The sequence below is a fragment of the Odontesthes bonariensis genome, chromosome 12 (assembly GCF_027942865.1).
Source record: "Odontesthes bonariensis isolate fOdoBon6 chromosome 12, fOdoBon6.hap1, whole genome shotgun sequence".
In the NCBI taxonomy this organism is placed as follows: domain Eukaryota; kingdom Metazoa; phylum Chordata; class Actinopteri; order Atheriniformes; family Atherinopsidae; genus Odontesthes; species Odontesthes bonariensis.
This window is the reverse complement of record NC_134517.1, coordinates 16,398,566-16,410,561: the sequence shown is the minus strand read 5'-3', so window position 1 is coordinate 16,410,561 and position 11,996 is coordinate 16,398,566. Positions and strand designations below refer to the sequence as shown.

The window sequence follows — 11,996 nt, the reverse complement described above, 5'->3', positions numbered from 1 at the left end:
GAATCAGGAAACATCTAAAACATGCAGGGCAGTGGTCCCCGAGGACCAGGATTGAAAAACTCTCAGTATTAAATAACATTCATTGAAAGTGTTTTATGCAGTTATGGGGGAAAAAAAAGGCACACCCTCTTTGAATTCAGAAGTTTTGTTAATCAGAATATAACAAAAAATCATCTGGTCCCTGCCAAGTCTTCACCTCAGAGTCAGCAATACGTGACACATTGCGCTGTCGTTATTCAACAAAAAACGGAGACAAACTGCAGGAGCAGTGTGTGGAAAAACTAAGTCCACCCCATGATTCAACACTAGAACCACCTTGAGCAGCAATGACTCGAACCGATTGTTTTCTGTGTGACGTTATCAGTCTCTCACATCATTGTGGGTGTTTCTTCTTCGCAGCACTGCCTCAGTTTCTTGACGTCTGTCAGCTCTATTAAGGTCCCTCCCAAACCATCTCAATCATTTTCCTCTTTAGCCATTTCCAGCCATTCTGTTTGCTGGCGTTATTGAGATCATTTTCATGTGGCACGACCAAATTAGAACTGAGCTTTTGCTGTTGGACAGATGGCCTTTCATTTGAGGTTAGACTTCTGTCTTTTACAGAGGAGTTCACGGTCAACTCAATGGCTTCAGGGTGCCCCGGGTCCGGAGAGAAGAGGCTTTCCTCTGCAACCTTTAACAAGTCTCACTGATTCAGTCACACTGTCGTGGACGTTAACATTTAATGAGGCCTATTGAGTCTGAGGTGTAGCTTTTTCTTCTGATATTTTCAGTGCATTGTACAGTCTGACCTTGGGATGAACCTTCTGGTACATCCACTCCTGTGTAAACCTTTGTGTAGCGCGATGGCCTCTAAACTGTTTTTTGAAATGGCCGTATAACGAGATGGCAATCTTCCCAGATTGTTCGACGGCAACAATTTAGCTGACGTCTTTCTTCCTAGAGACGGTCACAGTTGCTGATAATCGCTTAATCAAGTTTGTTTGATCGGCAGCACCTGGCTGCTCCTCGTACTCTAAATTTCTATGGAAGCAGTAAGGGCTTAATTAGTTTTTAACACACTGTTTCTGCATTTTTACTTAGTTTTTGTGAAATAAATAACAACGCAGCATAATATGTTATGTGTTGCTCATTTTAAGACCTGGTGAGGAAAGTTTTTGTTTGTTTGTTTTTCCAGTTGATTTGAACTAGTATTGAAAGGGGGAAAAAAGTTAAAACCGTCTAAATCTTGAGCTAAAGTGTTCTATATTTGTCTGTCTATTTTTTAAGCCATTTGAAACCACATGACATTGTTTACACGTCAACGTCAGTTAACGTCTTCAAGATTTTCATCCGTGGTGATGTTGATTTGACGTCCGTGAGGGCCAACTGAACACCTCGATGGTGCGAGGTGAAGTAATGCCATGCCGAGTCTAGATTTTTGACTTGACATCTTAAACGATGTTTGTTTTGGTGTTCTTTTCCAAATTGTTGTATTGGGTAGCATGTTTCGTATGGCTGAAACCTTGTAGGTGGTCTCTCCTCCATTACATCAACAGTGCTATAAATCAAATGATAACCATAATTGTGGAAAGCAAACAACAACCATTTGGCGGCCCACATTGTTCTGTCGTGACGTAAGCTGTGTCCTGAAGTAGTTACTTCTGCTTAACGGGACTCGCTGGGAAAAATGACTTTGTGAAAATTCTACGATTTACCGGTCATTTGTGAGCACTGAATTCTTATGAACAGACGTGCCCTTTTCATACAAATATATTTAGCCCCCACACTCACTCTGAGACCAGATGTTGGATTACACATGTGTTGCATCACATAGTTGTAACGGAGATGGTTTTAACCCCCCCTACCTTCCAAAGGCAGGCAGGTAGGTATCAGATGGATGATATGAAAGGATTAGATGTAAGGATTATCAAGCTAAAAAAAGGAGGGATGCAAAGTTATAGTAGATGGATGTACTTTTTAAAGAGCTCCTCCGCTCCCCCAGACATGCTCAAACTACTCCGTAAAAGATGGAAAGATTCTTCACTTACGGTCCGGTCTCTGTGTTTCATCACCTTTTTATGTAACTTGTTTATTGGGACCACGAAGAGCTTCCAAACTAGTTGGGACATCAAAAATCCTGCACACGGGTTGATTTCTTAAGCTCAGTTGGCCTGTGCAGAGCATGACTCTTTCTGTTGAAGTTGAATTGTCCAAGAGACTAAAATCCTTTACTTTTTTTTTTCTTACTACTGAACTTAAATCAGTGCATTGGTTGTTTTAAATGGGGTTTTCCTCATCTAATTTTTCTTAAAGCTTTAAAGCTTTGGGGTATTTACATAGACTTATATCTCTGATTAGCACACCGCCTGCGCAACTTCTTTAGGAGCTGCTATCACACACTGCCAACAGGCATCGACATAACTCAAAAAACGTGGATGCTAGTGTTCCAAACTAATGTTGGAGATTGAACCGCATGGATCAATTGGTCAATGGCGCGGAAAATGAACGCTGCCACTAAGATTGAGGGATAGTTGCATAAATCAGACACGGGCTACGGCTGCGATCGTGACGAAGATCAGCCGAGACGACGAATACCCCTAAACATAAGGGAGTGGAGGACCGAGGTCTCTGTACATCATACAGTGCACAGTGAAAATGAGTACACCCCTGTTGAAAAGTAACATTTTGAACAATATTTTAATACACACACAAGTTATTCCCAAAACGTGCATAGAGTAAGTTTAATACAACATCTGTTCAGCTTACAACAGAAAAGAAGGGTCAATAATATAACTTAAATGACATATTTGTCCATTTTTGTGAAATTATGCTGGTGCAAAAGTGAGTACACCCCTATGTCATCAGAGACAAACAAACTAAGGATATGGATTGCTGGAACCATGTCCTGTGATCTGATGACACCAAGATGAACAAATTTGCTTTAGATGGTGTCAAGCCTGTGTGGTGGTAAAAAGTGATTTGTACAAAGAAAAGTGCCCAATGCTTAAAGTCAAGCATAGTAGTGGGAGTGACATGGTTTGGGGCTGTATGGATGCCATCAACAGTAGGAAGCTGAATTTCACCAAAAGAAACATGCTTGTCAACATGTACTGTGACTACTGAAGCAGATCATGATACTCTCCATAGGATTTCAGTCAAATCTTACACACGTCTCTTTTAGCCTGGTGCAGACTCAAAATGTAAAATTTCAATGTAAGGCAAGGATGAAACGCACAACGATGACCTCCCTTTTAATGCCTTTTCATTTCATGACATTTCGGGCCAACACGGCCCATTCTCAGGGAGTTTAACATAGGGGTGTACTCACTTTTGCACCAGCATAATTTCACAAAAATGGACAAATATGTCATTTAAGTTATATTATTGACCTTTCTTTTCTGTTGTAAGCTGAACAGATGTTGTATTAAACTTACTCTATGCACGTTTTGGGAATAACTTGTGTGTGTATTAAAATATTGTTCAAAATGTTACTTTTCAACAGGGGTGTACTCATTTTCACTGTGCACTGTACATGGTGTAATGTAGAAGAGCTTAAGGTGAAGTGGATACGCATACGTGCGCGGGAACCTTGTTGAGATAATAAATCCCAGGTTGTGTGTGTAGCTGTTTTTAAGGGGGTAGAACCCTATTACGTAAAGTTAATAGTTTTGGGTTTCGCGGGGAGTGTGTATACAGTATAAATGTCTGTTACCAGAGTTTTGCAGCATATGCATAAACCCACAATGTGGCTGTATGAATCTTTAGGTTGCCAGTGTTGCCCCCCTCCCGTTGAATACTTTAACTTTATTCCTGCACTTGAACACGTCAAGCCTTAACTGATTTTCATCGTTCTATTTTTAATCCCATTTGTGTTTCGCGTACTCGTATGGCAATCCGTAGGGCTACAAGTCGCTCAATACTGAGTTTGAATATTAGGATAACGGACTGAATGGGATGGACGGCAAAGTAAAGACGACGGAAGTTGTAATCTAAGATTTATGTCTCGTATCGACTGCCTTCAGTCATTCCTCTCTTTCCTGCTTGTTGATTTTGAGCATGTAGCCTTAAGTCGCTATTGATTTAGCAATAACTCATTGTGGCTTAAGAGAGGAAGCTGTATATCTCCAAAACCAATAAACCTGTACATTAACTCTCCCACCACCAACGCTCTCAACATCCATCAGCAGAACAATGCTTGTCATGATTTCTTTTTTAAAAAAAGAAAAAAGGGCAAAAGTATTTGCATTGCAGGAGGATGAAAGTTATCATTGGTTATCCCAGCTCAGACGTATATAAACCTCACTGAGCTTCTCGGGGGCTCATGACAGCACTTTTTGATGTAGCTGTATCAGTATGGTGCCAGATCACTCAAGTAAGCACATCGGCCTTAAACACCAATGACCAAATGTGGGCGCCGTTAGTCTGGAGCAGAAAGTCAATTGATCCTCATTACATCCATTCTGCACCATTGACCATCCATTAAAACCAGCCAGTCCATTGATCGCCCATTAAAGATTGCTGGGCTGCCCTAAGTCCGACTTCTCTCCAGAGCCATCGACTTTCATTGATCTATGGTTATCTGAGCCTTAACTTCGATGCCTCTCATGAGTCTGAAAGCATATATATTTCCTTTTCACTGACTGCACCATCTGGAACCTCTGTGGCAAAGAGGACATTGAGAGTTCAGGGATGCTGCGCTCTTCAGACAACATGCAGAAGTTTGTTTGCCTCCCTTCCTCACTAAAAAGGAATCTTTTCCATCTTTCTATTCTACTCATCTGACTTGTATCACCCACCTTTGTTGCAACTTTCATTCAGTCAATCTTAATTTCACGTGAGACAAAGTAACCCATTGTTGGTTCTTTACTTTTCGAGCTTTAAGAAAGGTTAACAGTTGCTGCTTTTCACTTTCTACACATACAGTGCAGCGCAAACATTTTTAACCACCCATCATTTCTTTCATATTTTGTTTTCAAGGAATCAGTTCTCGAAGGCTTTCTAAAGGCCTTTCAGTCCAGTCCTTTTAGCAGGCAATTTTCAGAGGAAGGTCTTCTTTGTTAGCCATTTAACACAGACCTATGAATCATCCCGAGTGTGAAATAAGCAACTCACTCAAGAGATGAACAAGTCATGTAACTGGCAACTTGGCAAAGAAACAATTCTCTTCAGGCGCTTTGTAGCTAGCTGCCTGTTGCAAAGATATATAATTGGTTCCTATTGCTGTAGTTGCATCTGTGAAAAGTGTCAAAATAGCACAGTTTGACCTACATAACAGATTTTTTATTTTTGTTTTTTTATTATTATTTTTTTTGCACAAACAAGTTTATTCCCAAACCTTATTAGCTGAAAACGTGGCATATCTCCGCACATGGGACAAAATAAGAGGCGGTAGGCCTAAAAAAAAAAAAAAAAAAAAAAAAGAGAGAGAAAATCTACAAGCAGATCAACAGTACCTAAGAGTGATGTCCTTAGAAACATTGGAAAATTAGAAACAAATCCAGAGATTACCTGACACAGGACCTGAGAGATGCATCTGGCCCTTCAGTTGATCCATCTTGGATCCCCACCGGAATATTATCAGGCAGGGTCCAATTATGGTACTATGGAGTGATTAATCCTCCCCGGAGCCCGCACCTCAACTTTATTGAAGCAGTATGACATCATCTCAAGGAAGAGAGAGAGAACGGAACAAAAGGCAGCCAACGTCCAAATAAGCGCTTTGAAATGTCCTTCAAGAAGCCTGGAGAACTGTTCCTGAACCCCTACATAAAGACATGGCATGAAAGCTTCTCTGAGGGATAAGGCTGATGAAGAAGGGAGCCCTACTAAATATCGGACTATCTAGCTTCTTAGAATTGTACAAACTTTATGTTAAATACGGCGTATTTTTTTTTTCATTTGTTTGCACGTTTCAATAAATGTAGAGCTGTAAGTTCAAATAAAGACCTTCCTAAATGCAACATGCTGACGGCTAAAGTTGATTGTGGTCATAAGACAAAGTGATGTTTTTTGATGAGCCAATGAAATACTTGAGGCATTACCACCTCCTGCATTAAAGCGCCAACGGTTTGCGATTCCACACACATTACTTTGCAGTATTAAACCGGGTTCAGCAGTATCCTTGCCCAACAATGACGAGTCACTCTGAGGTATCCCTAAATGTCTTTTAAAGTTCGTCTTTCTGTTGTCACAAGAGCGATCATTGAGCATTTAATGAGACGTTTTGTTGGTCTGAGGACTGGTGAGCTGTGTCTGCGCAGGGCAGTGGAGCTGACCAATCAAAACCAATTTTCAGGGGAGGAGGGGGGGTGTAAACAATACATTTGCTCTATGTCATTGGGAAATGACTTGACACCTTACTCGCTCTGTGAGTTTACTTACTTATTTCATTTGGTTGGCTTCTGTGCCCACAGGCCCATTTCAGAGTACCTCGCAGCTCTTTGAACGCAGAACAGCAGTGTCGGGTGGCTTCACCTCGTGTTGCCGGCACAAGCGTCTAAAATTGTGCCGCAATAAAGGTCAAACATGTTGAGCTTGTGAACACAAATCTCTCAATTATTACCTTGCTGATTATAACCAAATGAAGCCGTGCTAAACAAGTGACATTCTGTTGTAATATGCACAGTAATTGGCTACCATTTCGATCCCTTTCATCCTCAAAGCTGCCTGTTTAATGATTTTGACAAGGCATCCATGTAAAGATTATTATGGTCTTACCTATATCTGGACCGGTGCCCCACTCTCTTTTCATTCATAGGCCCGGACTTAGATTATGGGCCATTTGTGTTCAGCATCATGTCATGAAGTCCAACTCACTTTCCACTCATCCTGTCCCCTTTGATCTTTGGCATATTTCCCTACAGCTGTCCACGGTGCGAGTGAGGAGGCGTTGAGAAGCCCAAAAGGGAGTGAAAGAGACACGGCGGGCTCGGCCCACCGATGGCCAGGGGTGGTCTTTCAGCAGAGGGAGGGGTGTTTGCCCTCGCGGACGAATCTTAACAAGCAAGAGTGATTGATTATGAATCTCTTAAGAGGGAGGGGTTAAGCAAAGAATGACGAACGCCCACAAGGCAGAGAGTGAATCGACGTTCTTCATCCATCTTTTGTGTTGTCTTTACAGGGCGCTCGACTAGAGTGGCCGCAAAGAACAGTGGTACAGAGCAGCACTCGAGAGGAAGTGTAGGATAATAACCGCTGCAAAATTGATTGAGAGACAGCAAATTGAAGGACAAGGCAGAAAATTTGCGTCAGATGTCGTGTGTCTCTTGGGCGCCATCTCAGCCTGGAGCAGCAATACGCTGTGGCTCTATTTCCCTCAACCGCATTACATGAGCACAGCAGCCAGTTGCACGCAGGGTTAAATGGGGATATAGATCCGAATTAGATGTAATGCTTTGGATCGCTAAGATCGGTGATTTATGCGTCGCGTGCGTTGTGGTTGCTAAACAGGGAAAGCCCTCCAGCAGCAGCAGTTAGGAGGCAGAACGATGAACAATAAATCGCATTTGTTATATCAGACTGTGCACGTCTACGTGCATCGTTCTTTAAATCCATTTCTTCAACAACAATGGAACATTTGTGGAAAAACGCAGATTATAGATGAAACCAAAGGGGGAAAAAAAGAGTTTAATTTGTGAGTGAAGGTAAAGTCGGTGTGAGGTCACAGCAGTTTCCTGTTACCGTTTGATGAAATAATACCCAGTCGGTTCTCCTGATTGGGATTTGGCAAAAGGAGCAAACGTGCTCGAAATTGCACCTCACACAGCCAAGCAGGAGCAGATTTTTCCTGAAAACAAACATCTGGCCATGTGTGTCCTTTTGATATCGAAGGTGAGCGGTAAGACGCGCACGGTTGAAAGTGCCAGTTTTTTGTTTGTTTGTTTTAAAGCTGCACATCCATTAAGGAGATGGCAGTAAAAGCTAAAGGTTTATCAGCCTGGTATCTGTTTTAAAAGCTTTGGACCAAGAATCCCGATGTGCCAAAGGGTCTGAGCGTGACCTCCCCACGTGAAACGCAAGGAAGAAGTGGTAGAAACGGCGAGGCTAAATATAACCAGGTCCTTGGTTTAGGATTTGCTGCATTGTTGTTACCTCAGGTAACATTTCTGTTTTAGTAGTGCGACCCAAACAGTCTGAGAACTGTCATCATCTGTTGATCAAAGGGGTCAAACTAAATAAGCATCGCATGCCTCAAATTATCCCACTTTTCCTCACATTACACTCATTTCTGTTACGATTGAACCCAGACAAGAGAGGCAGGCAATCGAACGCAAAATTCACTCACTTATGTTTTCTTCATCGCCTCCCCTTTCCCCCGAACTGACCTAAAAACAGTTTGCACACTCCATTTCTCTCTGAGGGTTTTAATGAGGAAATGCTCTTTCTCTTATACAGATGCTGAGGAGGAGGAGGAGAGGGGGACGGAGCAAGAGACGCAGCCCGCAGAAATAACAAAGAAGAAGCCAGAGAAGAGGAAGAGGGAAACAGAGAAAACCGTCAAAGCAAAGAAGGAGAAAACTAACGAGCAGGTCCTGTCTTCTCTGTGTAGATGCTGCCCAGTCAGTGTGTTCATGCGATGCCGGAAGACGGAAGAAAATGTATCGAATGAATAGAGCTTAAAACCCGCTGTGTGTATTGGTGCGCAACTGCGATATCATAAAAACAATTCCCTGAACTATTTTTAGTTGAGAAGCATCAGCCGATTGTTTGTTTCCCAAGGCCAGTTCATCTGTGATGAGAGCAGACGCAGCGTGGCTGTTTTTCCACAGCAGGTCTTCGGTTCCATTTGTTTAGCACACTCATCCATCTCTTCAAAATAAGTTGCCTGCTGCAGACAGCCCGCACACTTCGATCTCCATGAAACAGACAGTGTGGACACAGCGTTATGAAACGAATGTTGAGCCACTCTTTGTCTCATTTGCTGTGAAACTGTGGCATTTCATTATGTGTGTGGGGGGGGGGGGGGGGGGGGCACGTTACGCTGTTGGGATTATAAATCGGCCGTTTTGTCATTTGGAGCACTTAAATGTGCTTGTTTTAACCCATAAACGCAAATAGGTGATTTCTGTAAAGTCATTCTAGAAGAAGAAAAAGATGCCAACTTTTCACTAGTTTAAGCCACATAAATTTTAAATTTCTTTTTTTTTTTTTTTAAATTGGCTACCAGAACCCTCAAAACTTTTTAACTGTTAGTTGGACAAAAACAACAGGGGTTAGCCCATTGCTCTGTGAAAATGTCTGCTTCTGGGCTTTTTCACAATTTTTTTTAATTTCATTTTATTTTTCTAAACTCTGCCCGAATCTTCTGCTCTTCCTGTTTTCACAGAGAGAAAGTGTAACCCCTCAAGGGAAAGAGACGGAGGGCGAACAGTCGGCTCAACCCAAAAAGAGGAGAAAGGTGATTGTGGCGACATCTGCTGTCGTCAAACGGGACGACAACTGTTACGTAGACGAGATGGAACCCACAATTGATTTTACATCTGGGAATTGAACTCGTTACAGCAGCTGCACAGTACGACTGCAGGTTTCAATGAGGCTTGAGAGCAGAAAAAGCTTCATACAATAAAAAAATGTAAAGTACACAAGCTCAATACACCAAGTACTACTTCACTTAGAGATCTGGCTACATGTTTAAAAGAAGATGCAACAGATATCGAGATGCACCCTCAGGTTATCATACATATGGAGGAAGAGCAGAGCATTGCACTGGAGTCCAACAGAGTACTTTTACAGAGAAATGGATGATGCAATATGCGATAGAGGATTCATTTAACGATGTACAGGATGGAGTTAAAAACTACACACATCAATATGCAGGCGGTGCAGAGTAATAGGTGAGCACAAAGAGGCCGAGCAGTCTGTGTCTGTTTTTCAGAAGAAGAAGAAGACGATTACAGATGTGTTGGCCATCTCCGAGCCAAAGCCGGGCTGCCCCGCCGACCTGCAGGATCTGGTCCTGCGGTACTTCTCAGACAAGCGCTCCGTGATCGAGCTGGAGGAGCTTAAACTGCAGAGTGAGTGGCAGCGATTCTCCCACTTTCGGTCGGTATCTGAAGACCGTTTGACTCAGAGGAGTCACCGTTTGTCCTCTCGCACCTTCCAGGTTCCAGCTTCCTGTCCAGTAACGACTTGACGCACAGTCTCTCCTCCTACCTGAAGCAGGGTGAGTGACATTCTGACCTTGTCGGGAACATTTTTCCTGTGGGCGTTTTACGGCTAAACTGGGGTTTCGCACCGACTGCGTCTTTGTTCTCTCGTTCCAAGTTTGTCCAAAGTGGGCAAAGATCCAAAAGCAGCACACGGAGAAGAGTTCGGTGGTCGTCCTCATCGTCTGCAGCTCTGCGCTCCGAACCATCGAGCTTATCAAGTGAGTGTTTGTTGGCTGTTTTTAACGCCACATAACATTTGTTTCTAATGGCTTTTTGCTTCATTCGCAGGCAGCTGACCTCTTTCAAAGGTGAAGCCAAAGCAGTGAAACTTTTTGCAAAGCACATCAAGGTAGTAGAGATCGGTTAAGGTCATAACAATGCCCGCTGGTTGCAAAGGTTCAGCGGGTTCCAGCTGAACTTCTGCATTCGTTTCCTCTGCACAGATAGAGGAGCAGGCGAAGCTGCTGCAGAAAGGCGTCACACACATCGGCGTGGGGACACCGGGCCGGATCAGCGCTCTCATCGAAAAAGGTGTGTGTGTGGACGCGATAGTCGACCCCCGTTTGACTTCAAAGCCTTGGAAAGGTTCTCATTCTGTCTTTGTTCCCACAGAGGCTTTGAACCTGCCAGCTTTGAGGTACCTGGTTCTGGACTGGAACTGGAGGGACCAGAAGCTCAGGCGACTGGTCGACATTCCCGAGGTGAGCTGCTGCCCCCTGCTGGACTGAAAAGATAATCAACCAGTTTTTTGTTTTTTTGATCTGAGGGAAAGTGTTTTGAATTATTGTTCCTAGGCTTTGACTAATTCAGCTTCTAAATATGCTCTGGGAATAGCGATGAAATGGATCTCTTCAAAGGATTGTTAAGTTCTGCACAAGCCTGCTAATGATGCCTTGATCTGAATCAGATGTGCAGAAGCAGGGAGACATCTAAAACCTGCAGGACAGCGGCCCTCGAGGACTGACTTTGGACATCCCTGACTTAAGGAGCTGCTGCCTTATCCGCTGCAGCCAAAATAACCGAAGCGATATGGTTTCCTCACCAAAAAAAAAAGTTTTCTTTTATATTTGTGACTCCAAAACATTCAAACAGCTCCACTAAGTCGTCTTTTTTTCCTGTAATCATCTTGACGCCTTAAACCAGATGCCCTGTGGCATTTACTTACCCACTATTAAAGAAAGGGCATAGAGGTAGTCAGGTGCTGATGCACTTGAATGCATCCATACTTCATCCTTCAAAATGAAGCGGTAGTGCCAGAGGGAGGAATTGAAATATGGGCCCGATGTTCCACCTGACCAGTTTGTGACAGGTTAATGGTTGAGCACTTCAAAAGCACTACATAGTGGACTTTATAGTGAACAGATCCAACGATTCGAACACGGCCGCAGTCTAATCCGTGTTCTGGAGGTCAAATTTAATTTTTTTGTGGAAAGAAATGAACCTTCAGTTTTTATTTACTTTTTATCCAACAACACGATTTGTTTGTTTGCTTGTTCTTCTCAGATCAAACTGGACTTCATGAAGCTGCTGGACAGCGGGATCCTGGCTGCTTGCAGAGAAGACAAAGTCAAAATCGGACTGTTTTAACTCGACACGGTGGATTTGCTGTGTCGGTAATCCGCGTGACACGCTGACCTTCCTTCGAATAGTCGGAGGGGGGGCTCGTCCTGTTTGTTTTCCCCCTTTGTCTCACCCTGCCGTATTTTCAGACACTGTGTGAAATGCGGGGTTGTTCGTCGGCTCTCGCGGGCCCACGCCGTGTTTGCAGTTTTGACGGATTGAATAAACGGACTCTGTGTGAAACCCACATCCCTTCTTGTTTGTTTACTTTGACTTTTGGAAGTCCGGCCTTCTCATGACCTCGCG

General features: G+C 43.2%; 1 protein-coding gene across 2 annotated transcripts in view; it reads left to right on the top strand.

Annotated features, from left to right (window-relative positions):
* Positions 1-11,933, top strand: part of cmss1 (cms1 ribosomal small subunit homolog) — a 33,935-nt gene extending 22,002 nt beyond the window's left edge. The window contains exons 2-10 of one of the 2 annotated variants that reach the window (XM_075479307.1): positions 8,377-8,510; positions 9,308-9,379; positions 9,860-9,995; positions 10,085-10,144; positions 10,246-10,348; positions 10,419-10,479; positions 10,574-10,661; positions 10,743-10,831; positions 11,634-11,933. In XM_075479307.1, coding sequence (XP_075335422.1) covers positions 8,377-8,510; positions 9,308-9,379; positions 9,860-9,995; positions 10,085-10,144; positions 10,246-10,348; positions 10,419-10,479; positions 10,574-10,661; positions 10,743-10,831; positions 11,634-11,717 — 827 coding nt within the window. In that variant the 3' untranslated portion in view covers positions 11,718-11,933. Of the gene's footprint in view, positions 1-8,376; positions 8,511-9,307; positions 9,380-9,856; positions 9,996-10,084; positions 10,145-10,245; positions 10,349-10,418; positions 10,480-10,573; positions 10,662-10,742; positions 10,832-11,633 lie in introns of both variants that reach the window. The other variant, XM_075479306.1, reaches the window with a different exon arrangement.
* The last annotated feature ends 63 nt before the right edge of the window (positions 11,934-11,996 follow it).